Source organism: Anopheles arabiensis, chromosome 2, assembly GCF_016920715.1.
Source record: "Anopheles arabiensis isolate DONGOLA chromosome 2, AaraD3, whole genome shotgun sequence".
NCBI classification, from domain to species: Eukaryota; Metazoa; Arthropoda; class Insecta; order Diptera; family Culicidae; genus Anopheles; species Anopheles arabiensis.
The window spans coordinates 85716193-85743279 of NC_053517.1; the positions used below are offsets into that span (position 1 = coordinate 85716193).

General features: G+C 43.3%; 5 protein-coding genes across 9 annotated transcripts; 4 read left to right on the forward strand and 1 right to left on the reverse strand.

The window, feature by feature from the left end:
• Positions 1-4284: 4284 nt before the first annotated feature.
• Positions 4285-6168, reverse strand: LOC120897614 (zinc finger protein 888-like). Its single transcript, XM_040302616.1, has 2 exons — positions 5911-6168; positions 4285-5852 (listed from the first exon to the last, which is right to left on the reverse strand). Exons 1-2 carry the CDS (start codon positions 6016-6018, stop codon positions 4623-4625), a joined length of 1338 nt encoding a protein of 445 aa, XP_040158550.1. The 5' UTR covers positions 6019-6168; the 3' UTR covers positions 4285-4622.
• A 1662-nt stretch (positions 6169-7830) lies between these two features.
• Positions 7831-10895, forward strand: LOC120896676. Of its 2 annotated transcripts, none has more exons than XM_040300986.1 (3): positions 7831-7911; positions 7991-8363; positions 8423-10895. In XM_040300986.1, the coding sequence occupies exons 2-3, from the start codon at positions 8151-8153 to the stop codon at positions 10067-10069; spliced, it is 1860 nt and encodes a 619-aa protein (XP_040156920.1). In that variant the 5' UTR covers positions 7831-7911; positions 7991-8150; the 3' UTR covers positions 10070-10895. The 2 variants fall into 2 exon arrangements, with proteins under 2 accessions (XP_040156920.1, XP_040156921.1); XM_040300987.1 differs by having other exon boundaries at positions 7867-7911; positions 7996-8363.
• A 392-nt stretch (positions 10896-11287) lies between these two features.
• Positions 11288-14248, forward strand: LOC120897297. Of its 3 annotated transcripts, XM_040302061.1 has the most exons (3): positions 11288-11422; positions 11517-11828; positions 11888-14248. In XM_040302061.1, exon 3 carries the CDS (start codon positions 12284-12286, stop codon positions 14048-14050), a length of 1767 nt encoding a protein of 588 aa, XP_040157995.1. In that variant the 5' UTR covers positions 11288-11422; positions 11517-11828; positions 11888-12283; the 3' UTR covers positions 14051-14248. The 3 variants fall into 3 exon arrangements, with proteins under 3 accessions (XP_040157995.1, XP_040157994.1, XP_040157996.1); XM_040302060.1 differs by having other exon boundaries at positions 11288-11828; XM_040302062.1 differs by having other exon boundaries at positions 11292-11828.
• Positions 14249-18445: 4197 nt separating this feature from the next.
• Positions 18446-21456, forward strand: LOC120895010. Of its 2 annotated transcripts, XM_040297970.1 has the most exons (3): positions 18446-18725; positions 18792-19177; positions 19237-21456. In XM_040297970.1, exons 2-3 carry the CDS (start codon positions 18941-18943, stop codon positions 21409-21411), a joined length of 2412 nt encoding a protein of 803 aa, XP_040153904.1. In that variant the 5' UTR covers positions 18446-18725; positions 18792-18940; the 3' UTR covers positions 21412-21456. The 2 variants fall into 2 exon arrangements, with proteins under 2 accessions (XP_040153904.1, XP_040153905.1); XM_040297971.1 differs by lacking the exon at positions 18446-18725 and having other exon boundaries at positions 18737-19177.
• Positions 21457-24395: 2939 nt separating this feature from the next.
• On the forward strand, positions 24396-27024 carry LOC120895011. The gene is made up of 3 exons (XM_040297972.1): positions 24396-24433; positions 24500-24748; positions 24808-27024. The coding sequence occupies exons 2-3, from the start codon at positions 24512-24514 to the stop codon at positions 26977-26979; spliced, it is 2409 nt and encodes an 802-aa protein (XP_040153906.1). The 5' UTR covers positions 24396-24433; positions 24500-24511; the 3' UTR covers positions 26980-27024.
• The last annotated feature ends 63 nt before the right edge of the window (positions 27025-27087 follow it).

Here is a 27087-nt window from a genome sequence, read left to right on the forward strand (position 1 = left end):
CTTTTGCGCGTCATGCGATCTCTTCTTTAAGCTTTTCCTGCCCGAACCATGCCCAACATAGCATGCGTCGGAACGGCAGCAAAGGTCAAGATCATGGCATGCTAAAACCCTGCCCCTCATCGCGACCATAGGTGATGCGCGTGTGGTGTGGTTGAAAGTGAAAGAAAAAAGCCGCCCGGCCCCGGAGCCCAGGCCCGGTCCCGGACATGATGATCGCGTACCATCCGTTCGCCTTTTTTTTGCTCGTTCGCGGGAGTCTGCGTGTGTTCTTCGCCCTTTTTAATATGCGGAAGTCTTTGTCGATCAGAACGCGATCGCACAACAAGAAGGTATAAGGACATGCCGCGAAACGGAAGGTGTAAAGGTACATCTCCCGCGATCGCGATCCTCCCAACGTAGCTGCGATTATGATAATGCAGACGGTGGTCGGGGTTTTTTTTAAATGCTCCTGAAGGTGCCGTAACAAGTATTGTAATTTGCATGATGGTACAGTAGCAAGATGCGTTGATAACCCTTGAAGATGACATAGCATATGGATTGGGATTTGAAATATTGTTTTTGAGTATCCAGCCATTCAAACGGATGCTTCGTTGGTGGTAAATATAATAGGTGGTAAATATAATATTGGCATTAAAAGTGCTCAATCTTGTGAATGTAAGGGTTAACTCGACGACGCACCTCTCAAGGAACGGAGAGGACGTGCGAAAGCGTGACAATTAATTAAAGCCCTTCGGGCTTTTAGTTCTTCTTAAAGCACAGGGCGGATTCTTCTGGTGCTGCTGGTGTAATGCACAGAAAACCCGACCGTCAAAAGACAACCCAGCTAAAGAGGCTATACGCACGATTCCGATGACCACTGGATATGTACAAATGGTGTAATATTTCCAACAGAAAAATAGTTCGGGCTCGGGCAGCGGGCAGATGATACAGACACCGTACAGCGCGATAAACCATTTGCTTGGGGAGGTAATGTGTGATGAAACCGCGGTGGTTGCATGAATGGCGCAAATATTTCATACATACCAGTGTGTGCCACGTTCCGCTCGGGACTATAATTGCGTGTACGTTAATAATTTATCCAACACAAATAAGAAATTGCTGTCGCTTTGGATGAAAAAAGAGCAGTCTGCGTTCATAAGGTTCGCTTCATTACAAGCGTTGAAGTCTTTTGATTTACAAAGCGTCTTAATGTATTTTAAAACGAACAAATATGGAGCCACCTTTCCAAATGGCTTTTACTATTGTTTTTGCTCGATGTAAAGTGAATTTCTGAAAATTTAATCAGCGTAATTGATGGCTAATTGACACGGACATGAGCTGTCGTCACGTTTCACTATTGGAGCTAATTTGGCAGGCAACAGATTTGAAGTAAAATTTGTATTTTAAGTTCTTTCTTTTCCTCTTGGTTGTATTACTAATCCAGGTTCAGCATTCCCGCCACATCCCAAGGTCACAAGGGAGCAAGAAACAAGAACAAACCTAACTAGAGATGGGTATATTTAAAAGTTTGTGGTTTTCCAGTGCTCTGCCATTCCTGGCTGCTCGCTTTTACTAGCAGAACATTCTTTACATCGCCAAAGGAAACGTATTAAATTACGCTGATCGTGCAGAAAGATCGCTGTAGAAGAAACATTCCATCCAATCGGTTCGTCTTAATTAATTTATATGTCACTGAGCACGCGCAGCGAGTGTATTGACCGCTCGATCGCCAACGTTAACGTTGGCGATCTTTCACTATCGATAAACGCTTGAGAGGAATATAAAACCATGAGTCACGATAAATCATGAAATTCTATCCCATGCAGTGTATATCGACCGATCGAATGTGTTGATCAATGTTAGCGAAATAAAATTATTGATTTGAAAGATTTAATTTGATTCGATCCTGTTAACCTTTCCTTTAAAGCAGGGGATTTTTACTCGTTTTACGAGCACATTAAAACTCACCATGAAGCCCTTCATTATTTAAGCGCTGCTATCATGCATGAAACTCAGGGTCTTCGAGGAATTACAAAAAAAAAAACAGCCAACATAAACCAAAGTATTAACGATTACCTTGAAATTGTCAAACATTTCGCGTGCGCAAGAAAAGAGTCTACTCTATTTAGCGGGGCGATAAAAGAACAAGTACCACGTTAAACGCGCATCACGCGCCTGGTTCCTGCCCGGTTCGGCCTGACAACAATCACTTCCCCCTTTTTTCGGTTCGGATCGGTTCGGGCGTCGACCGTGCGCACCCAATCCCTCCCTCCCTCCCCCTCCAAAATGCATACCATTTCTAGGGTTGCAAAATGTCACCCCGTATCGCAGTTTGGAGCGATTTTGCCGCGACAGGTTGGTTGAGTTCGCCAACGAATTGCTAAGGGGTAGGGAGCAACAAGTACTCGAAGTCACAAGGTGGTTGATATTTACCCGTTATGGGAGTTATGGCTTATCGGGCGATAATTTAGTTGCAAATGTGTGTGAAAAACCGTTCCACTCAAGAGAGATCCGTTCTTTAATCAATTCGTTTACTGCTTTACGGCATCAACAGTACGGCTGGGAGCAGATTGTAGATCATAAAAAAACGGTTTAATTTGTTCTGCATATGTTATTCACGTTTCTTTATGGAAGAAAACAAAGGACAATCCTATTTCACTGTACTTGGGGGAATTTATACTATTGAATTCTTTTTCTTTTAAGGACAAAGAAAGCAAACTATGCAAAACGGCAATAATTGCTGCATCCAGCAAAAATCCTTGAACTAGAAACCGGTCTCAATGCATCATTCGAGATCATTAATTTTCTGTATGCTCATCGGTCCCCGTTTTCCCCACTGTTTCTACAATGCAACAGTTATGATGAATTGGTTTTCATTTCCCTTTATCGATGGAAGAATCGATCTTGATAAATGTAGTCAAAACATGTTCCTTGGACAAAGACGTTTAAGCTTCCTTGTTAATATGTCCGAACCAATCAATGGGGGGAGTTTTAAGCGAGTATCTTTTAATGCACAAATACAGGCTCGGACCTTTGGGGCAAAGTGTACGCGTTACTCCTGATTTCTAAAGCAAAAAACGCGTTTTAGTGGCGAAAAAAGTAGTTACCACGAGCTAAAATATGGTGCATTTTACTCTTTAGAGCTATGCAGTTCTATATGTACGGAAACGCGAAATCAAAAATGTTCTAAGCTATGGGACACTTGGGCAAAACGCATCCAGGAGGATCCAGGCAAAGTGCATCAGTTAGAAGACAAACTAAAATAAGTTTTGTTATAGTAGGCATTGGTACTAGTTTTTCACGTGGTATTAGTGCATTTTGACCCGTTGCTATGGTGCATTTTACCCTAGCATAGGTGCATTCGCTTTGCTTAAACCAGTTAAAGATCGTTCTAAAATTGATTAGTTCAGAAAATGATATATTCATGGTTATTTCAGCAAAAATAGGCAAAAATTCTTTTACGTTCCTTACAACATTGTACCTTAAAGAATTTGCCCATTCAGCAATTGCTGGCACAATCAACTTCATTTATACAAATTAAGCAACTTTCCTTAAATGGTGCATATCACCCCAGGAACCCCTATGTATAAAGGTGTGCACAAAGGTAATATGTTTGAAGAAACAGCACAATTCCAAGGGGTACATCCCCTAATTCAAACCCCATACCGGTTCTGAAACAGAGACTTATTCCATACCAGCCCTGGAACCAGAGGCGGATTAAGGGTATCGGGGGCCCTAGGCGGAAAGACGAGCTGAGGCCCCCTGTAAATGGTAAATGTTGTTGTGGCCGGAGGGGGGTGGGGTGGTAGCGGCCCTAAACTTGCTGTTGGGAGATTGAAATGCCGTCGGGGGCCCCTTTGATCATCAGTCACAGGCTCTAAAATTTTTGCTGACGGGGGGGCGGACTATAGAATGGCGATCTACGGGGCCCCTAAATCGGCGGGGCGACCGCCTAGTCCGCCTACCGTTAGATCCGCCACTGCCTGGAACTATTTCTGAACCCATGCGGGTCCTTGCACTGCTTCTGTAAGCATACTGGATCTACAACTGATCCTGGGACATATCAATCCTGCAAATTGCACCCAAAATCCATGCCTTTCCTGAAACTGTTCCTGAAATCTATCAGTCATGGAATGGTTCGCCTGGTTCCAGGTAACAGTTACAGTATCTACTCCGATCCGGCCAAAAAATTCGGTGTGGATACTCTGCACACAAATTTAGTGTGATTTTTTTTTTTTAATTTATGTAGCCTATAGGTAGAGTGACAATTATGCCCACAACAAAATAAAGCGTTGTGAAAAAGGATACAACTCATCTATAATATCGATTTTATCGTGGCTAGATTTCATAGGATACAGTTCTGATTTAGTTTTCTTTAAACGAAGATCGCGATCATTCGGAATATGAGCAAAATGAAATACATGTGTAGTAATGCTTTCTTTTCTTAAATTATTAGGAACAGCATACCGGGTTTTGATGATTGATTTTATGTAGTGATTTTTTCCTACGGTTCCATATATACAATGCACCGGATTGGTTCGTTACTAAGTTCTTGGAGACAATGGTGAATGCACCGTTGCCTTTGGAAGCAAATAAAACGGTGATAGTGTTGTTTTAGGCACGTCATCCGGCACCGGTTGGTGCTAATTTTCCGTTACCGTTACATCCACTTCCGAAAGGTTGTTTGGGAAATCGTTAGAATCATCGGAACATTCTTCTACTTTCAGCAATTTCAAATGGTTTTCAACGTGCGCGAAACTGGCCCTTACCTTACAAACCGGGCAAATCAGCTGCTTGTGCATTCTCTTGTAATGCAGCGTTAGCTGTAGCTCGTTTGCAAACTTTTTCTTACACTCCGTGCAGTGGTACAGCTTCTTGTTTGGTCCATCGCTGTTTGGATAATGCTTTGCTATATGCGGCTTGATACGGTCTGTGCGACAGGTTTTGCCACATATTGGACAATCGACCGTCCGGTGAAGCCGCTGATGCTTCGCTAGCTGTACTTTATCCAAGAATTTTTCCTCACAATTACGGCACTTGTACCGCTTGGGGCACAGGAAGATATGTTTCGTTTTAACTTTGGCGGTGCTGCCAGCCTCATCCGAATCTTCCATCTCGTTTTGTCGGGCATCGGGCAAAACTGGGCGCTGCATCCGATCGTGGTTGAGATGATCGTGCAGCTGTGCTTCGGTGTCGAACAGTTCCAGACAATTGTCGCACCGCATCTCTTGACTCGCTACCAACAGCTTGTAGTGTGGATGCATCCTGGCACAGTGGTCCTTTATTTTATCTACCCGCAACAGCCGACTACACACCGGACACTCTTGCTTCTGATGCACACGCATGTGTTTGGTGAGCTGTGCTTTGGTGGCATGTTTCAGATCGCACTCCAGGCAGATGTACGGCAGATCGGAACGGCTGAGGGATGGCGAATCCGTGGCACTTTTGATGTCACGCGATCGCAAGCGTTTCGTGAAAAAGTTTGTTGTCGTATCGCTTTCTTCTGGCGTGTTTTTACTCTCTATGTTTTTAATAAGTTGTGCGGGGAGCTGTACCCTTGAATCGTCCACGTACGGTGGATCATCAGCCGTATTGCTGGATGAAAGCTTCCAGGATTCATCCGTACTGCTTTCCTCATCGAGATATTCTTCCATGTAAGCATCGTGAGGAAATGAGCCATTCTCCTCATCACAATTTCCTATCGGTATGAGTTTCGTGATTGTAATTGATGATTTTGATGCAATATTGCATTCCCATTCCCGTTCGAGGTAAGATTGAGTTTTCTGCACTTCCAGGGTGTAGTTGTAGAACTTACGTATCGTGACGGAACATTCGGTGCAGACATACTTTGGTAGCCCTTCTTTGTAGACTATCTGTAATTAAAACAAGCATTAGCCATCACACATGCCAAGAGTGGACGATGCAACTTACTGGGAAACAGAAAACGGCATCCATCATCTCGCGAAATTCGTCTTGCGGTAGAACTGTGATACATTTTTGCTTCACTTCTTTCAGACACAATCGACATTTCTCCTCCATGATGGCTAGTTTGTACAGTTTCTTCCTTCTGTAGCAAACGTATTAAACACAGAAGCAGATCACCGGCGAAATTCACGTACCACGTGTAGCGCAGTAGGCTGGATGGTTTGTTGTGGTATTGATGTAAACAAAGTGCTCGATTACAGCACTTGACTCCATATGGTTCCCCTCCTTCTTTCCTATCTCCGTTTGCCTTATACCTCTGTGTGCGCCAAACAAGGAGGAAGAATAGAAATATTGAAGAGAGAGAGAGAGAGAGAGAGATAGAGAGAGAAAGAGAGAGAGAGAAAGAGATAAAGAGAGAGAGAGAGAGAGAGAGAGAGAGAGAGAGAGAGAGAGAGAGAGGGATAGAGAGAGAGTGAGAGAGAGAGAGAAAGAAGAGCTATAAGGGTTGCTACCAAGGGCAGAGTGACCAGAAATACCGATTTATCTGTATTCCTACCGATTTTTTATATGCCTACCGATTCACAGATGGGTCACTCTAAAACTACCGATTTTTCTTTTATCCTACTGAAAATCACAGATTTTCTCATAATACTGACCGAAAAGGCATAAAACCATTTACCAAATGATTTAATGCAGTAAACCCAAGTGCCACAAATCCACTAAACGACCACTAAACGGCTTCTAAACGACTCAAGCTCTCTACCCAAACGGGATATAGAAAGACTTCGTATAGCAGGCGGCAAACGACTCATGCATTCTAAAAATAGCAAAAAAGCTGGTGGCGCTATCTGTTGGTGGGATACCCGAACCAGCTGAGTTTCATCGCTTGGAGGAGAGCTTTCTAATTTCCTCTGTACTGTTGTATGGTTTCCCATTGAAGTTATGCATCGCTAGAACTAGAACGGCGATACGATTGTTTAAATACTAAACTCCTACGGAAACCACCAGCACTGAAGCAAGTGAGATTTGAGTAATGGTCGTTGGTGTTGATACCCACGTATCTGACCACACGACCATTCATATAGATTTTTGCTCAGAAAGTTAGAAGGCTATATAGGTCATGATAAGATGAAACTTATCGAAACACATTGCAAGAAAAGGATAGCAATATAATGATGAGTTGTAATACGCCATCTATTGATCAAACTATTGAAGCTGTGGAGCTTTCATTTTTTTTCTATGGATATTTGATTTTCCAGTCGTTAAAGCTTAATCTGTGGCGCTTGGGAAACTCCATATGGAAATCACTAGCAACCAGAACCAGAAGTTCAACAGAGACAACAAAGGCCTGTGTCTGTACTTGATGATAATCAGTGATATCGGACACGCTGGTAAAATTTCATATGGGATTTGACAAATAATGTAAGAAGTGCGATTTTTTTTATACGATGGAATCAGTTCAAGAGTCAATTATAGAGTGGATTTGTAGAAACTATATCTAATTTTTGTTTTGTTATTATTAAACTTACCAATTCATCCAAATAATCGATATTTCGCTGACAGCACATTCGATTTAGCACTTTCCTAAACGGCCGCATGGAACCCCAAAAAAATGGAGTCCCCAACGCTCAGAAGCAAATGTGCATCTCAATCATTCGTTGGGTTAGATTCCTTGGTACAATTTTCAGGGCTCATGTGACTGATATGAAATAGATAAATGATGTATTTTCTCGTGCTACTGAACTTTTGTTGAGCAGATTAGCTACCCTCAAACCACCCCCACCCCTTTGTTGAACATTTCAAAACCTACCGAAAACTACCGAAAAAATTTTGATGCGCCTACCGAAAACTACCGATAAAATTTTGATGCGCCTACCGAAAACCGCCAAAATAATCTGGCCACACTGACCAAGGGGTCAGATTGTTCTTTGGGCAACTGCTCGAATGGGGCACAACAGAACTGTCAATCGTGTGATCAAAACAGAATTTACCAATAGGTGCGAGAAGGTAAACAAATTCGATTCGGTTTGTTTTTTTTTTATCCATTATTTGTTTTAATTTCCACAAAATATGGCTCTTCTTTCAGTTCAGGCGTTTTATTGTGAGAAAATCCAACCTGAGTACAATAAGACATTATTGAAGCAACATTGATAAACGAGGACACCTTTTACTCGACTCCAGAAAGTTCCAGAAAGGGCAACAATTCTACGAAATATGTTATATTTTACACCCTTGTCTTGAGGCAAATGACACGCGAAATGAGTGACAAAAGTATAATTTATCTTGATAAAAATGTTCCACCGCCTCTTGTTCCTTTGTCTAATTGTCACGCTCGAGCCATTCCGACGAGCTACATTGCGAATTGTAGGCTTTGCCTTGGTACTGAATTTGGGAACAGATGTACAACCATTATTGACGAGTCGCTTATTGCCATGATGAAGCAGGTGTTTCCCATCGTGGTAAGTAGGATGATGCTTTTGTCACGATTTGATTGGTGTAATAATCATTTTCATTTCAGATTGTGAACAAGATAGGGCTGCCGATGAATGTGTGCACCGAATGCGTAAAGACGGTGGAGGCATTTTACATGTTCAGCAGTCAGGTGTTGGCCAATCAGAACAAACTGTCAGAAACCTTACCTAATAACATACGACCGGAACAAAATAATGATGGTGTGGAATGTAGAGAAAATCCGATCCCGACCCAAAAGGCACAAGAAAACGTTCCACGCGAGGAACCTGAGGAACCGGAGGTTCCGATTGATTCTGATTTGTTGATAAAAATAGAAAAGGAAGATGAAGAGCGAGGTGAACAACCTGACCCACTGTCAACTGCCGACGATTGTGGGATTGTGTTCGAAGTAATCGATGAAATACCGGGCATCAAGCTGGAAGAAGAGGCAACTTACCCAATGGAGGTAATATCTCATGCCGAGAACGATCCACAATCGATGGAGAAAACAACAAACCCGCTTGAGATAAAATCTGGTACCGATATAGACCCACTACTGGAGGAGACAACAGCAAACTCAATCGAGGTAAAACCAGACGCTGGGATAGAGTTAAAATTGGAAGTGAAGGATGAAATTGAGATCGATCCGCCAGCTGAAGGAATAGAAGACAGTGAAGATCAACCGCGTGATCCTCTTTCCAGACCACAGCCCAAGAAACGGCGTAAAAAATCAGGACCGTCTCGAGTGATTCATTACTGTCCAACGCACGATTACTCGATCAAACTGAAGCAAATGAAGAGTGTATCAGACCTAAATGAATTTAATCAACGGCTAGAAGACGAAACGTTCATGAAGCAGGTGATCAATTACTTGCAGATCGAAACAGGAGAAACTAGGGCGGATTACCTGATGAATAAATCGTTGGACCTTCTATTTAACCGACAATTCCTTACACAGTGCGGCTGGCGAGGGCGCAAAAGTGTATCGCTTCCTGGGTATAGGAAAATTCTAGAACTGTTCAGTAGGTTGGGCGCGATGTACGGAGTAAACTTACCAGGATGCAAAGTGCGTGACTATTTTAGCCTTAAATGCAAAAATGCAAAGCGACGAGCTAACCAGCAAATGTTAGGAAAGGTTGTCGATGAACAGCAAAGTGAATCAGAGGATGAAAGCATAGAACAAACTGGTGGTATACTGCCAGCTTCCTTCGCTGGCGAACAGCCTCACAAGCGACGTACACCGGATGGGTCGGTGCGAGTAGTTCCGCTTTGTTTAGCACACACAGGCTGCACGTTCAATCTGAAGCAGGTTAGCAGCGAGCCAGAGCTAGACGAATTTAATCGTCGACTACGAAACGAGGAATATATGAAGCAGGTGATAAACTACTTACAGTTCGAGACGGGTGAAGAGCGGTCGGATCACTTGATGAATAAATCGCTCGACATTCTTTTCAATAGAAAATTCCTGGCAACCTGTACCTGGCGAGGGATTAACGGAAAAATACCTTTTGTGGTGTATTCGAAAGTTCAAGAGTTGTTCGGCTGGCTGGGTGCGAAGGATGGGAAGCGATTATTGGGATGCACAGTTCGGGATTATTTCATTCTTAAACTGAAGAATGCAAAGCGACGAGCCATGCTAGGAGTACAAAGCCACGAAATAACGGGTATTGGTATAGGTACAACATTAGAAGCAGAACATAGTTGTTGTAAATGAAGTGAGTTACAAAAGAAAACCGGAACAACACTAAATGCCCGCGATACAGTACTACAGCTAGTTGTTGAAATATGGCTCAACATTTGACTACCGTATGCTATGCGACGATGAAGAGATCTATGGCAAATCACAAAGATTATTCGTGCTATAGTTTGTATGAAAATAAATGATAGAAATACAGCCAGTGCGTTGTAATTGAAAACAAGTTTGTTGTTAATATTTTATATACACAGCAAGCAACAGGTTGCTGTATGTTTTTTTTTCTTCAGACTGTTCCATAGCCATATGCCATTAAATATCTCTACCTGATGCTTACTTAATGAAAAGATTACTACGAGTCACTGAACATTTAACTTCCTTTATAGAACGGGAAAAGATTGTAGACTAAAGTGTTTAAGCTCTAGCATTCGAGCGCCATTCGAGCAGCACAACAGTTGACAAAATCATTAAATAGGCACGTTTGATGGCGAATATTTGCACTTCTATCGTCAATAAAAGTGAGTTTCCTCAACACAATTCATTTGGGAATTTTAAAATGTAAATTATATGAACATATAAGCATTAATATGTTTTTCTCTTTCTTTGGCACAATAAGCGTTTTCGGTTATGGGCTGCCTGTCCAACTAGTGAGCTAGGCTTTCAGTAACTTATTGATTACCCGTAGCAGGATCGTCAGTTGTACGTTTGAGGGCATGGTTCATTCGAGGCTTAAACCCATGACGGGTATGTGGTTAAGTTGTACGAAAGGACGACTGTACCATATGGCCGGCGTACAGTCCGGAAAGCTTCTTCTTTTCGTATTGTGCTTATTTTCAAGTCAAATTCCTGTAATTTTTAATTTCAAATGGACCGTTAGTTTTATCGTAACATAAAAAACCTTATGAATAAGTGAAACAGAAGAGAATATATGGTCGGCATTACAGGTAGTCCCCGAGATACACGGTATCTCTTATACACGGATTCGGAGATATGCGGTTTTCTAAATTTGACAATTCTTTGAGCAAATCGTACAAGTGCCGGTTGCCAATTTACATGTGTAAATCTGGTTGCCAATTCTACGGTTAAATACAAAAATACACAGAACTTTGCTGCACCTGTTAAAATATTACAAACAAATATTCGAACAATCCAGCAACCGCCACCAGCAACAATCCAGCGGACGGCAAAAACCGCTCGAAAAGGGTTCACAACAAAAGTTGATTTGACAGAAATTTTCGAGCATTAAGTGCGCCGTGGAAACAAGGCTAATGTGTGATCAAAACAAACCCAACCAATTCGATGGCGAGATAAACAACACATTTACGTTTGTTTTAGTTATTTGCTTAACGCGGTTTATCATTTTGATACTTTTAGGTGAATAAGTTGAGGAATCAAAACAATAAATTGCAGGGCAGAGTAAGGTTTTATGCAAGAGCGAGCGATAATAATTACCAAAAAACTTTTCCAGCGTAACTGCGCGAAGTCCTTGCAAGGACTAACAGGAACACTATTTTGAGCCCCTGATTGTAAGCTGGTGCATAAGATGAATGATACTAACAGTGATCCGGTTGGTGGACTTGTCCCGCCACCCCTTGTGCCTTTGCCTAATTGTCACGCACGAGCGAAACAGGTACAGGCACGCCTGTTCAACGAGATCCCCATTCCCACGAGCTACATAGCCAACTGCCGGCTTTGCTTGGGTACCCAATTTGGAAACAGATGTACAACCATTATTGACGAGCCGTTAATCTCCATGATGAAGCAGGTGTTTCCCATCGTGGTAAGTAGGATGATGCTTTTGTCACGATTTGATTGGTTAAATGATCATTTTAATTTCAGATAGCGAACCAGATAGGGCTACCGATGAATGTGTGCACCGAATGCGTAAAGACGGTGGAGACATTTTACATGTTCAGCAGTCAGGTGTTGTCCAATCAGAACAAGCTGTTGGCAACCTAGCCGGATGTAATACGTCCGGTTCAAAATAATGATGGTGTGGAATGTAGAGAAAATCCGGTCTCGACACAAGAACCACAAGAGAACGATCTCCGTGAGGAATCGGAGGCTCCGATTGATACGGATTTGTTGATAAAAATAGAAAAAGACGATGAACAAGAAGGTTCCGACCCTTTGGCAACTACTGAAGATATTGTATTCGATGTCATCGACGAAATTCCCGATTTCAAGCTGGAAGAAGAGGCAATTGATCTATTCGAGCTAAACTCTGATGCTGGGATGGACCCACTACTGAAGGAAACAACAAACCCACTCGAGATAAGTCCTGATGCTGGGATCAACTTACAATTGGAGGTTAAGGAAGAAATGTTAATAGACCTGCCGTCTGATAACGTCGAAGAAAGCGAAACACTGGCGCAAGATTCTCGTTCCAAGGCGAAACCGAGGAAAAAACGTAAACCGAATGTATCTCTAGGATCCAGAGTGTTCAATCGTCCACTTAACTTCTGTCCAGTGCATAGTATCTGGTTTGAACTCAAGCAAATAAGCAACGAGCCTGAGCTAATAGAAATGAACCGACGATTAAAAGATCATGTATTTATGGAGCAGCTGATAAACTGCTTGCAACATACAACGGAAGAGTCAATTTCGGTTCACTTGATGAATAAATCGATGGGCATTCTGTTTGACGTGGATTTCCTTGCATCCTGTGACTGGCGCGATCGGGAGGGAAAAATAGCTCTGCAACACCATTCCAAAATTCACGAGCTGTTCAATAGGTTGGGTGTACCGGAAGGACAAAAAATGGCAGCGTATAAAATTCAGAGCTTCTTTACCCTGAAAATACGACTCGCAAGACGACGAGCTCAAGAATCATTAGAAGGCGAATTCCAGAGCGATGAATTGCCATCAGAGGACCAAGCGCAGGCGATCCTACGCAATCTGGTATCTAAAAATGGCGAAGAAACCGCCAGACAAGCTGAAGATTCTGCTTGCACACACCGATCAGAGAAACGACGTAGAATGTATCCATCGGTCCGAGAAGTTCTTATTCATCCAAAGCGCCATTGTTGTTCGCTCAAACTCAAGCAAATTAGAAGCCTTCCAGAGCTCATCGAGTTTAATCGTCGACTAGAAGATGAAGAGTTCATGAAGCAAGTCATAAAGTATTTGCAGTACGAGGCGAAAGAACCAAGGCCGGATCTCCTTATGAATAAATCGTTGGACATGTTGATGGACAGGCATTTCTTTATAACCTGCAGCTGGCGTGCAGAAGATGGCATGAAATCATTGCAATATCATTCAAAGTTTCTTGAGCTGTTTAGTAGATTGGGTGCGTCACAGGGAACGAAATTGCCTCTATTCAAAATTCGTGGTTATTTTCAACTTAGACTCATCTATAGAAAACGACGAGCCAAGGCGTTCGATTCATCGCGTGGAATTGTGGATGAAGTAAAGGAGATGGATGAGAGTGATGCAGAACTTCATGAAGAGGACATGCAATATAAAATCGAAGGTGGACCTCCGAGCGGAACTATAGAAGAAAGTGTAGAACAAGCTCAGGATACATGTTTCCGAGAAAAGCCGAAGAAACGTGGTAAAACTAGTAAAGCGCCGATGCGATCAGTTCGCTTTGATTCTGGTGCTAGTTGCTGTACACTCGAGCTCAAGCAAATTACCAGTGCTCCAGAGATAGAAGCATTTAATGAACGGCTGGAAGAGGATGAGTTCAGGGAGCAAGTCATAAGTTATATACAGTTTGAAACGGGCGAAATAAGGCCAGATCTCTTGATGAACAAATCGCTTGACATTCTGTTTGATAAACATTTCTTAACGGGCGTGGGTTGGACTGGACAAAGAGGAAAAATAGCTTTCCGACATAATTCAAACATTCTCGAACTGTTTAAAAGGCTGGGTGCATCAAATGGTGTGAACGCATCATCAGAACAAGTAAGACGCTTTTTTGAGCGAAAATTTTTTAAAGCGAAACAACGAGTAAATTGCCCGACTTTCATCCGATGTTTAGGGTCTAAGGGTGTAGAATAGAAACTAGAGTTGGGCAAAACGCACAAAAAAGCGGAACTGGGTCCGGACGATTCCAACAAATTTCGGACCCAGTTCCGAAGGGTAGGTTCAATCCGACAAGCCGGAACCGCCCGGAATCGTCTGGAATCGTCTGGAATCGTCGGAATCGTCGGAATCGTGCGGAGTCGTTGGAACCGTCCGGAATCGTCCGGAATCGTCGGAATCGTCCGGAATCGCCCGGAATCGATGGAATCGTCCGGAATCGCCCGGAATCGTCGGAATCGTCCAGAATCGCCCGGAATCGCCTGGAATCGTCCGGAATCGCCCGGAATCGCCCGGAATCGTCCGGAATCGACCGGAATCGACCGGAATCGACCGGAATCGACCGGAATCGCCCGGAATCGTCCGGAATCGTCGGAATAGTTGGAATTCCATTTCATTTCATGTCATTTATGCAGTGCATAACCTAATACAAATAGATACAAACAGTAACACAAGAAGCTAGATTGCATGTCGAACGATATTGAGGAACTCAGTGCGCGACATTCCTGGCTCAAATGTACGACAGCCAGCATTGACAGATGCGCGGCGGCCGGAACGTGAACAGACGCAAACGACCGGAATCGACTGAAATCGCCCGGAATCGACCGGAATCATCTAGAATCGTTAGAATCGTTCGGAATCGACCGGAATCAACCGGAATCGTGAGGAATCGTAGTCAACCAATAGTAGTAAATGTTAGAAGCCACATTTAATACATATTTTACTTTTTCCGTCATTGCTTTGCATGCACCACCGGCAAGTATGGCTTCCCAAAAATGTTTGGAGCGTTCATGAAACCTCTTAGTATAATGGCAACAAAAGAGCTTAACCGGAACAAAAGAGCTTAGGAATCGAACCTATAAAGGCCATGTTATTAAAGTCGTACGACTTGATAACTGTGTTCATAATTAGAAACGTGCGTAGCTTAAGAAATCAAAATAGTACAAATGTAAGAATCTTATTAGTTGTTGATTAACACTAGGTTTACGGAACCAGTCAATTTGACGGAATTTTAACTTTGCAGAGAAATACGAACAATACCTTTTGTTTAATTTAGTTTTTTTTTCTTTTCGTAAACTCATCATAACATACTATAAGTTTCTAACTTAAAACTATATTTACATTATATATTAGATGTTTCAAGTCATTCATACGTTCACTGGGGCCCCTCAATCGACGGGATCATCAACGGGGCCCCCAAATGGCCGAGGCAATGGAGATTGTTCTTCGTATTATGGCTGTGTATGGCTGTATGTAGATGCAGCTGTAACGGTTTTTGGTCTTGTTGTGTTTGCAAAAAATTAAATAGTCGATAAAAACCATATTGAGTATTTTTATACCCTTCTCCCCTTCCTTCTAACCTGAAACCTTTCCCATTTCCCATTCTCTTCGGTCCAGGGCCAAGAATGAAAATTTTATTTTTTGCATTAAAAGACACACACAATCCACTATCCTAGGCCAGGAATGTGAATACCATTTTTCGTGTGAAACAGCTGTCTGCTTTCGGCACACAATCGCAAAGCGGTAGCAGGGGCCCCGTATACAAGAACAGGACGGTTCATCCCAGCCAAGAGCGCACACAATGACATCGATTACCATTTCTCGAATGAAACCTCAACCCACTGAAGCACCGTTGACCAAACGACCTTCCTAGGCTTTTTAAAGCGACGCGAGCTTGGTGTCAATTTTTCCTGCTAATTTCTCCGGCTACGAGCCGGCGTATTGAAATTTTGTGTAGGGGCCTTTAAATTTTTGTCTGTGTATGATGTGTGCTTGTGGCTGTTGAAACGGGTTTTCTTTGTGGTTAAACGCAGCGTTCTGTTCTGTGTTCCGTGCATTGGATTTTAGCAGCAAGTGTCTCCGCGTTTTTTTTTTTGGTGAGCTCGTGCACCGACCATCCACACTAAGACCAAATGCACGGGGCCCCTTATTGACGGGGCCTCTTTACCGACGGGGGCCCTTACCGACGGGGGCCCTTACCGACGGGGGCCCTTTATTGAAGAGTCCACATAATCGTTGGGGCCCCGTAAACCACCTTTGAGTTTTGGCTTCAATATAGCCGTATCGGTTTTTTATCTTGTCTTCACGCAAAAAGTTGTATGTAAATAGTGATAAAACATCATTTTAATATTAACACGGCCCAGTTCCTTTTTGGACATATGAATACCACCCCTTCCCGATTTCCCCTATTTGTCAGTTGACCACAAAAGATGAGTAGGGCCCCGCGTGAAAATTTAAGGTTTTGGGTTAAAAGCAGGCACGCTCCACGATCTCAGGCTTGAGATGTGAATACCATTTTTCGCGTGAAAGCTGTCTGTTTTCGGCACACATCTGCAAAACAAGTATAGTATCTTGACACCCCCAGCAAGCACAGGCACGTTTCATCCAAGCCAAATTGAAAAGCGCACACATCGATATCGATGGAATCGTTTCTCGAATGAAACCTCTACCCACTGGAGCACCGTTGCTTGCTTGGTGTTAGTCAATTTTTCCTGCTAATTTTACCGGCTACGAGCCGGTGTATTGATATTGTGTTTCGGGGCCTTTAAATTTTTGTTTGGGTGTGTTGTATGCTTGTGTTGTGTAACGGGTTTTCGGTGGTAGTTAAGCGCAGCGTTCTGTGCATTCCATTTTAGCAGCAAGTTGCTATGCGTGGTTTTGGGTTTGGGTGTCTCGTGCACAGGCCACCCACACCAGCAAAAATTGACGATTTCTCGCTCTCTCCAATACTTTGCGCCAACGATGATGAGGTATTGATTTGAGCTGTGCGCGCGTGTGGCAGCGTTCTTCGCTTGCGACTTTGATGCAAGTATTGGCAGATTTCTTAGAACATTGAATGTGCTGCTTTGAGTAGTATGGGGCCCCGGTTTTCTGCAGTTCGTGGCCCTCGTGATACAGTGCTTGAAGCGATGGGAAAAATTTAAAAATTAAAAATAAGTCTATTTGAATTAGATGGTCAAAGGTCCCATCCAGGGGGCGGGGGTGGGGTGGGTAGCATCGATACAAAGTCGAACATCCACAATGACGGGGCCCCCTAGATCGCCGGGCGGTCGCCCAGTCCGCCCACCGTTTAACGCGCCACTGGACATGAAATGAAATGGAATTCCGACTATTCCGACGATTCCGGACGATTCCAGGTGATTCCGGACGATTCCAGGTGATTCCGGGCGATTCCGGGCGATTCCGGACGATTCCGGGCGATTCCGGGCGATTCCGGACGATTCCAACGATTCCGGACGATTCCGGTGGAACTAGCGATTCCGTTTCTCTGGAGTCGGAATCGGAATCATACTTGCCGGAATCGGAGCGGAACCGTGGGTTCGATCCGGCGAACCCATCTCTAATAGAAACTTGTAAATAAATGTTGTGAACAAGTAAATAAAACAACAAAACAATCTATATCAATCGTATCAGACGATCTATAAACGATAAATTTCCAAAAGCAATTTACTATTTCGTAATTTAATTACTAGTACCTATATTAGTTACATGAAAGTTGTTGTGGAGTGAAAAAGTATTTGATTCATTTCAACGAACACATGATCAGTTGGTCGATGGTTGTTGCGTGGAATGTTCAACGGCTTGCTATGGCAAAACAGGGCAAAATGGGCACGCGGGATAAAATCGGTACCCTTTATTTTAAGCATTATTACACATGAAGGATTAATTCTAAGGCTCAAAATTTATTTATTGAAGTGTTTTATAAATACTATGTAAGTTGTAGGGTCGATCTGGTGATACAGTCGTCAACTTGTACGACTTAACAACATGCCCGTCGTGGGTTCAAGTTCCGAATAGACCGTGCCCCTATACGTAGGACTGGCTATCCTGCTATGGTAACAATAAGTCACTGAAAGCCAAGCTCACTTCACTAGTGGGTACAGGCAGGCCTTGACCGACAGCGGTTGTTGTGCCAAAGAAGAAGAAGAAGAAGCAGAAGAAGAAGAAGAAGAAGAAGAACGGGCACAGATTCAAAATCTCCGATTTCGTCGATTGAAACGTGTAAAAAGTGTTTTAATTTTGTAAAAAAAAAATTGGAGTGGGTCTTTTCAATGGCTCTCCTGATCAGCAACATGAAAGATAGGATGAGCATTGATTAGCACGTAAGCCCTAATGTTGTAGCTCACATTTATCCATTGTTTTGACGTTTCATTTTTGGATTATAAATACATTTTGCCCCAGAGTTCCGCCCGCCGCACCAAGAGTTATAAAATAATTTAAGAATAATTGTGATTAGTGGAAAATGAACAATCATTAACCTGTTTAACATACCGGCAAACATTGAGTCACTATTTAATTTTTTGTTGATTTTTGCAAAATAATGTCAAAATTCAGGTGTTTAGTATGCTACAATTTGCACTGTTATACCTGCTCTCGGGTTGCTACAATTATAACTGCTAAAACTAGGTGCGAAAAAACTGCTTAGGCTCGCAAGCTTTTTAATGCGAGGGCTCTGGGGCTGTAAACTGGTATGGAGTGCGAGTACCCTCGCACCCTCGCCAATCGCTGTCAATTTCTTGGCGGGATGTCCATTTTGCCCCGTTGTTTTTTTATTTACATTATACTGCAACATTCGAGCACTATTCGAGCAACACAACAGTTGACAGAACCGTCACATGTGCACCAACACAGACCGGAATAATTTGATGTCGAGGTAAACAATAATTCCAGAATTGTTTTGATTATTTGCTTAACGCGGCTACAATTCTGCTAATTTTAGACGAAACGTTCTACAATTGGTAACATGTGTGAGAAATAGAGAGCTACCCGTTGCCAACTACGCGGATTCCTTGAGCGCAACTACGTGAATTCCCAACAAGGACAAACAAACACAACATTTTGGTCCTCTGATTGCAGTTGGTACACAAGATGAGTGGTACTAGTAGCGTTCCGGTTGGTGGACTTGTCCCGCCACCCCTTGTGCCTTTGCCTAATTGTCACGCACGAGCGAAACAGGTACAGGCACGCCTGTTCAACGAGATCCCCATTCCCACGAGCTACATAGCCAACTGCCGGCTTTGCTTGGGTACCCAATTTGGAAACAGATGTACAACCATTATTGACGAGCCGTTAATCTCCATGATGAAGCAGGTGTTTCCCATCGTGGTAAGTAGGATGATGCTTTTGTCACGATTTTATTGGTTAAATGATCATTTTAATTTCAGATTGCGAACCAGATAGGGCTACCGATGAATGTGTGCACCGAATGCGTAAAGACGGTGGAGACATTTTACATGTTCAGCAGTCAGGTGTTGGCCAATCAGAACAAGCTGTTGGCAACCTTGCCGAATGTAATACGTCCGGTACAAAATAATGATGGTGTGGAATGTAGAGAAAATCCGGTCTCGACCCAAGAACCACAAGAGAACGATCTCCGTGAGGAATCGGAGGCTCCGATTGATACGGATTTGTTGATAAAAATAGAAAAAGACGATGAACAAGAAGGTTCCGACCCTTTGGCAACTACTGAAGATATTGTATTCGATGTCATCGACGAAATTCCCGATTTAAAGCTAGAAGAAGAGGCAATTGATCTATTCGAGCTAAACTCTGATGCTGGGATGGACCCACTATTGAAGGAAACAACAAACCCACTCGAGATAAATCCTGATGCTGGGATCAACTTACAATTGGAGGTTAAGGAAGAAATGTTAACAGATCCGTCACCTGATAGTGTCGCAGATAGCGAAACACTTGTGCAAGATTCACTTGTCAAGGAAAAACCTTCTAAAACCTTGTTTCTTTCGAAGAAACAATCTGAACGGAATATACCTCCAGGATCCAGAGTGTTCAATCGTCCACTTAACTTCTGTCCAGTGCATAGTATCTGGTTTGAACTCAAGCAAATAAGCAACGAGCCTGAGCTAATAGAAATGAACCGACGATTAAAAGACGATGTATTTATGCAGCAGCTGATAAACTGCTTGCGACATATAACGGAAGAATCAATTTCGATTCACTTGATGAATAAATCGATGGACATTCTGTTTGACGTAGATTTCCTTGCATCTTGTGGCTGGCGCAATGTGGAGGGAAAAATACCTCTGCAACACCATTCCAAAATTCACGAGCTGTTCAATAGGTTGGGTGTACCCGAAGGACAAAAAATGGCAGCGTATAAAATTCAGAGATACTTTGTCGTGAAAATACAACTTGCAAGACGACGAGCTCAAGAATCATTAGATGAATTGCCATCAGAGGACCAAGCGCAGGCGATCCTATGCAATTTGGTACCTACAAGTGGAGAAGAAAACGCCCTACAAGCTCAAGATTTTACTTCCACACACCGATCGAAAAAACGACGTAAAATGTATCCATCGGTCCAAGAAGTTCTTATTCATCCTAAGCGTAACTGTTGTTCGCTGAAACTCAAGCAAATTAGATGCCTTCCAGAGCTCATCGAGTTTAATCGTCGACTAGAAGATGAAGAGTTCATGAAGCAAGTCATAAAGTATTTGCGGTACGAGGCGAAAGAACCAAGGCCGGATCTCCTCATGAATAAATCGTTGGACATGCTGGTAGATAGGCATTTCTTAGCAACCTGCCTCTGGCGTGGAGATGCTCGAAATTCATTGAAACAACATTCAAAGATTTTGGAGCTGTTTAGTAGATTGGGTGCTTCGGAAGGAACAAAACTGCCAGGATTTAAAGTTGGTGCTTATTTCCAACTTCGACTTAGCTATGTAAAGCGAAGAGAAAAGTTTTACAATACATCAAGCGGAACAACGGATGAAGCAAATTCTAACAGTGATACAGAACTGCAAGAAGAGGACATTTTGCGCGATAGCATAGGTGATACACCGTGTACAAGTGTAGAAGAAAGTGTAGAACAAGCTCAAGAGATACATTTCAAAGATCCACTGAAGAAACGTAATCTCAAAGGACCGATGCGCTTTGTTCGATTCAATTCGGGTGCAACTTGCTGCAAGCTCGATATCAAACAAATTACCAGCGCACCAGAGATAACAGAGCTCAACCAGAGACTGGGAGACGAAGAATACATGAAGCAGATCGTCAGTTACTTACAGTTTGAAACTGGAGAATCAAGGCCAGATCCGCTGATGAAAAAAACGCTTGACATTCTGTTTGATAGACGTTTCTTTGTCGGCGTAAGTTGGACCGGAAAATGTAATAAAATAGCTTTAGAACCTAATTTAAACATCCTCGAATTGTTTAAAAGGTTAGGTGCGTCAAATGGTGTGAACGCATCATCAGAACAAATAGAAAGGTTTTTTAATACTAAATTTAGACACGCAAAGCGACGAGCGAATTCAAAGACAGTCAACAGTGCGTCGGCTGCGGAAGCCATGCAACAGGAAACAGGAAATCGTAGTGATTGATGGGAAGAGTGAATAAAATAAAATAAATCATATAAATGTGAAAAAGCCGTCAAGTTCATTTCAACAGCGCTTGAATGTTGTTTTTTTCTACTGTTAAACAACGACGACGGCCGATCTCGTAGTACAGTCGTCAACTCGAACGACTTAACAACATTCCCGCCATTAGTACAAGCCCCGCATGGAACGAGCCCACATACGTAGCACGGACTATCCTGCTATTGGCTATCAATAAGTCACTGAAAGCCTAGCAGTGCGGCCTACTCAACGTTAATTTATGTTTACTGCGTTTAAGTACAGGTCCATAATTTTGTATAACTTTTATGTAACACCGCTTCGAGAGGGCCACATAAGGCCCGTTGAATTTAACATATAAACATAAAAAAACAAGCCCTCCAGTGGTTGAGGCTGGCCTTGATCGACAGCGGTTGTTGTGCCAAAGAAGAATATGTAACGACGATGTATTCTACGGCCCTAAAGCAAGGTACTTGTCCAAAATACTTACTTACTTACTTATCCGGCGCTACAACCGCTTTGCGGTCTTGGCCTGCCTCAGGAGTGTCCGAAACCGCTCACGGCCTCACGACTTCGTCTGCCAGTCCGTTTTCCCGGCCTTAATGGCGGACGCCTCCACACCATCTTGCCATGTCGGTTTGGGCCTACCAAGACTGGCGAGCTTGATGCGCTGCACGACAGTGAGGTCGCCATACATCTCGTATAGCTCGTCATTGTAACGACTCCTCCATTGTCCTTCCACACCTACGGGGCCAAGTATTCTTCTGAGCATCTTCTTCTCGAACGCGGCTAAGAGGGTTTCTTCAGATTTGGACAGTGTCCATGTCTCAGAGGCGTATGTGAGCACTGGTACTATATAGGTACTATATAGTCCCAGCTTCGTCCGTCGCGACAGGTTCTTTGAGGTGAACTGCTTTTTCAGGCTGTAGAATGACCGGTTGGCAGCCAGCATCCTTGCGCGCAACTCAGCTTCCATGCTATTGTCGTTGCTGACCTTTGATCCCAGATAGGTGAATTGTGGGACGACTTCAAAAGTGCGTTCACCTATCTGCACGTCACGCCTACGTAGATTCTGATTATTTGTTGGCGGGCCCGCTGATGTTGCCACCATCAGTTTGGTCTTTGCCTCGTTTATCTGCAATCCGAGGTTCTCTGCCGCCTGCTCGATCCCTTGGTAGGCTTCTGCTACATAGGAGAGCCGCAGACCAATGGTGTCTATATCATCAGCGTATGCCAGGATCTGGGTTGACTTATAGAAGATAGTTCCCGTAGTCTCCACCCTCGAGTCACGGATGGCTCTCTCTAGCGCCAAGTTGAATAGGAGACAGGCAAGCCCGTCCCCCTGGCGCAGACCCTTGGTGGTAGCAAAAGGTCCTGAGAGTTTTCCATCCACCCTCACCTGGCATGTGACGTTGGTCATAGTCATTCTAACTAGCCTTATCAGTTTGGCCGGGATTCCAAATGACCTCATAGCGTCGTAAAGTTTTACCCTGGCTATGCTATCGTATGCGGCTTTGAAGTCTATGAAGAGATGGTATGTGTCGTTTTTGTATTCAGCCATCTTCTCCAAGATCTGCCGCATGGTGAAGATCTGATCAGTGGTTGATTTTCCGTTTCGGAATCCTCTTTGATAGTTTCCTACTATCTCTTCGACGTGCGGGACAAGGCGATCCTGAAGGATCAGGGAGAATATTTTATAGGCGGTATTCAACACCGTAATACCCCTGTAGTTGTTGCAGTCCAACCTATCTCCCTTCTTGTATATGGGGTAGATGATGCCGAGATTCCAATCACAAGGCATCGATTCGCTATCCCACACCTCAGTAACAATTTGATGAATCTCGTTTTCTAGTCGTGCACCTCCATTCTTGACCAGTTCGGCTGCAATTCCGTCGGTTCCGGGTGCCTTGTTATTTTTCAGCCGACGGATAGCCTTTCGTGTTTCTTCTATGCTAGGTGGCAGTAGCATGACATTATCTGCTAGTGGCGCTTCTAGCTGTTCGCTAAACTGGTCATTGAGTAATTCATCAAAGTACTGAGCCCACCGCGAGAGGACCTCTGACTGGTTACTGAGCAGATCTCCATCCTTGTTGCGACAGCAGGTTATCTTAGGTACAACGTTGTTTCGGTGACCTGCTATCGCTTGGTAAAACTTTCGTGTCGGTCCGTACGCCTCTCTGGTTTGCTCGAGTTCCCGCATGTTTTGCTCTTCCAAAGCATGCTTCTTGGAGCGGTGAACTCGTTTCTCTTCGCGTCTAAGCCGTGAATATTCCTCTGCGCATGCCCGCGTTCTATGCCGTTGCTGCATTGCTCGGTATGCAATATTCTTACGTTCGGTCACTTGTCTGCATTCATCGTCGAACCAGCCAGATTTGGTGTTGCCACGACGTGGTGGGAGTATATTTCTTGCACAGTTTATTATTTTTGTTTTTAGAGCGTTCCACCTCTCGCTCGTAGTTTCGTATCTGTCTTCTGGTAATAGAGACTCTTCTAAAGCGGTTTTGAATTCCTGTTGGACAGCAATGTCCCTTAGAGAGTCCGTGTTGAGCCGAGCCTGCGTGTTTTCTCCGCCCCCATTGGCGCGGGGGCGGGCGATTCTACAACGTATCACTAAGCCAACCAAGTAGTGATCGGAATCGATATTGGCTCCTCGATATGTTCTGACATTTAACAGACTCGACTGTCGTCAGTGGCTTATTAACACGTGGTCGATCTGGTTGAAGGATTGAAGGATTCTCCACCCAACATACATACACATACGGACTCTTCAGACTGAACCATTCATCACCACTCCCACCCACTCGAAAAAACCAGAATCTCTCCGAATCTGACTCCGAGTCAGTTCGGAGTCGGATTCGACACCGGGAACGATGAGTATTTGCCCATCACTACTGTTCAGCGGCTAGCAACTGCTTAATTCCATGCTGCACCATTCGAGTACCATTCGAGCAGTTTCCCTCCCAAATGCCAAATGTGGAATCAAAACAAACTCAACCAATTCGATGGCGAGGTAAACACTAATTCCACATTTGTTTTAATTATGAATAATAGACATAAGAGAGCACCTTGATTGCAGTTGGTTCACAAGATGAGTGGTACTAGTAGCGTTCCGGCTGGTGTATTAGTTCCGCCACTCCTTGTGCCTATGCCTGATTGTCACGACCAAGTGAATCATGTACAACAACGTCTGGTCAACGAGATCCCCATTCCCACGAGCTACATAGCCAACTGCCGGCTCTGCTTGGGTACCCAATTTGGAAACAGATGTACAACCATTATTGACGAGCCGTTAATCTCCATGATGAAGCAGGTGTTTCCCATCGTGGTAAGTAGGATAATGCTTTTGTCACGATTTGATTGGTGCAATAATCATTTTCATTTTAGATAGCGAACCAGATAGGGCTACCGATGAATGTGTGCACCGAATGCGTAAAGAGGGTGGAGGCATATTACATGTTCAGCAGCCAGGTGTTGGCCAATCAGAACAAGCTGTTGGCAACCTTGCCGGATGTAATACGTCCGGTACAAAATAATGATGGTGTGGAATGTAGAGAAAATCCGGTCTCGACACAAGAACCACAAGAGAACGATCTCCGTGAGGAATCGGAGGCTCCGATTGATACGGATTTGTTGATAAAAATAGAAAAAGACGATGAACAAGAAGGTTCTGACCCTTTGGCAACTACTGAAGATATTGTATTCGATGTCATCGACGAAATTCCCGATTTCAAGCTGGAAGAAGAGGCAATTGATCTATTCGAGCTAAACTCTGATGCTGGGATGGACCCACTATTGAAGGAAACAACAAACCCACTCGAGATAAATCCTGATGCTGGGATCAACTTACAATTGGAGGTTAAGGAAGAAATGTTAACAGATCCGTCACCTGATAGTGTCGCAGATAGCGAAACACTTGTGCAAGATTCACTTGTCAAGGAAAAACCAAAGAAACAATCTAAACGGAATGTACCTTCAGGATCCAGAGTGTTCAATCGTCCACTTAACTTCTGTCCAGTGCATAGTATCTGGTTTGAACTCAAGCAAATAAGCAGCGAACCAGAGCTAATACAGCTTAACCGTCGATTAAAAGACAATGTATTTATGCAGCAGCTGATAAACTGCTTGCAACATATAACGGAAGAGTCAATTTCGGTTCACTTGATGAATAAATCGTTCGACATTCTGTTTGAACTGGATTTCCTTGCATCCTGTGGCTGGCGCGATCGGGAGGGAAAAATACCTCTGCAACACCATTCGAAAATTCACGAGCTGTTCAATAGGTTGGGTGTACCGGAAGGACAAAAAATGGCAGCGTATAAAATTCAGAGATACTTTACCCTGAAAATACAACTCGCAAGACGACGAGCTCAAGAATCATTAGAAGGCGAATTCCAGAGCGATGAATTGCCATCAGAGGACCAAGTGCAGGCGATCCTACGCAATTTGGTGCCTAAAAGTGGCGAAGAAAACGCCAGACAAGCTGAAGATTCTGCTTCCACACACCGATCGAAGAAACGACGTAGAATTTATCCATCGGTGCGAGAAGTTCTTATACAGCCACTAAGTCATTGTTGTTCGCTCAAACTCAAGCAAATTAGGAGCCTTCCAGAACTCACTGCGTTTAATCGTCGACTAGAAGATGAACAGTTCACCAAACAAATAATAAAGTATTTGCAGTATGAGACAAAAGAACCCAGGGCAGATCTCCTCATGAATAAATCGTTGGACATGTTGGTAGATAGGCATTTCTTTGCAACCTGTAACTGGCGTGGAGATGTTCGTAACTCTTTGAAGCAACATTCAAAGTTTCTGGACCTCTTTAGTAGATTAGGTGCTTCGGAAGGAATGAAACTGCCAGGATTTAAAGTTGGTGCTTATTTCCAACTTCGACTTAGCTTTGTTAAACGACGAGCAAAGTTTTACAATTCATCAAGCGGAACAATGGATGAAGCTAATTCTAACAGTGATACAGAACTGCAAGTAGAAGACATTTTGCGCGATGGCAAAGATGGTCCACCGTGTACAAGTGTAGAAGAAAGTGTAGAACAAGCTCAGGATCCAAATTTCAAAGATAAGCTGAAGAAACGTAATATCAAAGCACCGATGCGCTTTGTTCGATTTAATTCGGGTGCAACTTGCTGCAAGCTCGATATCAAACAAATTACCAGCGCACCAGAGATAACAGAGCTCAACCAGAGACTGGGAGACGAAGAGTACATGAAGCAGATCATCAGTTACATACAGTTTGAAACTGGAGAATCAAGGCCAGATCTGCTGATGAAAAAAACGCTTGACATTCTGTTTGATAAACATTTCTTTACCGGCGTAAGTTGGTTGGGAAGAAATGGTAAAATAGCTTTAGAACCTAATTTAAACATTCTCAAATTGTTTAAAAGGTTAGGTGCGTCAAAAGGTGTGAACGCATCATCAGAACAAATAAAAAGGTTTTTTATTATTAAATTTCGGAACGCAAAGCGACGACTGACCTCAACGACAGTCAACAGTGGTTCGGCGGCGGAAGTCATGGAACATGAAACAGGGAATCTTAGTGATTGATGGGAAGAATAAATAAAAGCAATAAAATCATATAAATGTGAAAAAGCCGTCAAGTTAATTTCAACAGCGTTTGAAAGTTGTTTTTTTCTACTACTATACAACAACGAT

Coding starts and splice junctions, on each gene's coding strand:
- LOC120897297 (XM_040302060.1), top strand. CDS start 12,284: ATGGACCCACTACTGAAGGAAACAACAAACCCACTCGAGATAAGTCCT.
- LOC120895011 (XM_040297972.1), top strand. CDS start 24,512: ATGAGTGGTACTAGTAGCGTTCCGGCTGGTGTATTAGTTCCGCCACTC. Junction 24,749..24,807: donor AGCAGGTGTTTCCCATCGTG/GTAAGTAGGATA, acceptor TTTTCATTTTAG/ATAGCGAACCAGATAGGGCT.
- LOC120895010 (XM_040297970.1), top strand. CDS start 18,941: ATGAGTGGTACTAGTAGCGTTCCGGTTGGTGGACTTGTCCCGCCACCC. Junction 19,178..19,236: donor AGCAGGTGTTTCCCATCGTG/GTAAGTAGGATG, acceptor TTTTAATTTCAG/ATTGCGAACCAGATAGGGCT.
- LOC120897614 (XM_040302616.1), bottom strand. CDS start 6,018: ATGGAGGAGAAATGTCGATTGTGTCTGAAAGAAGTGAAGCAAAAATGT. Junction 5,853..5,910: donor ATGCCGTTTTCTGTTTCCCA/GTAAGTTGCATC, acceptor TTTTAATTACAG/ATAGTCTACAAAGAAGGGCT.
- LOC120896676 (XM_040300986.1), top strand. CDS start 8,151: ATGACACGCGAAATGAGTGACAAAAGTATAATTTATCTTGATAAAAAT. Junction 8,364..8,422: donor AGCAGGTGTTTCCCATCGTG/GTAAGTAGGATG, acceptor TTTTCATTTCAG/ATTGTGAACAAGATAGGGCT.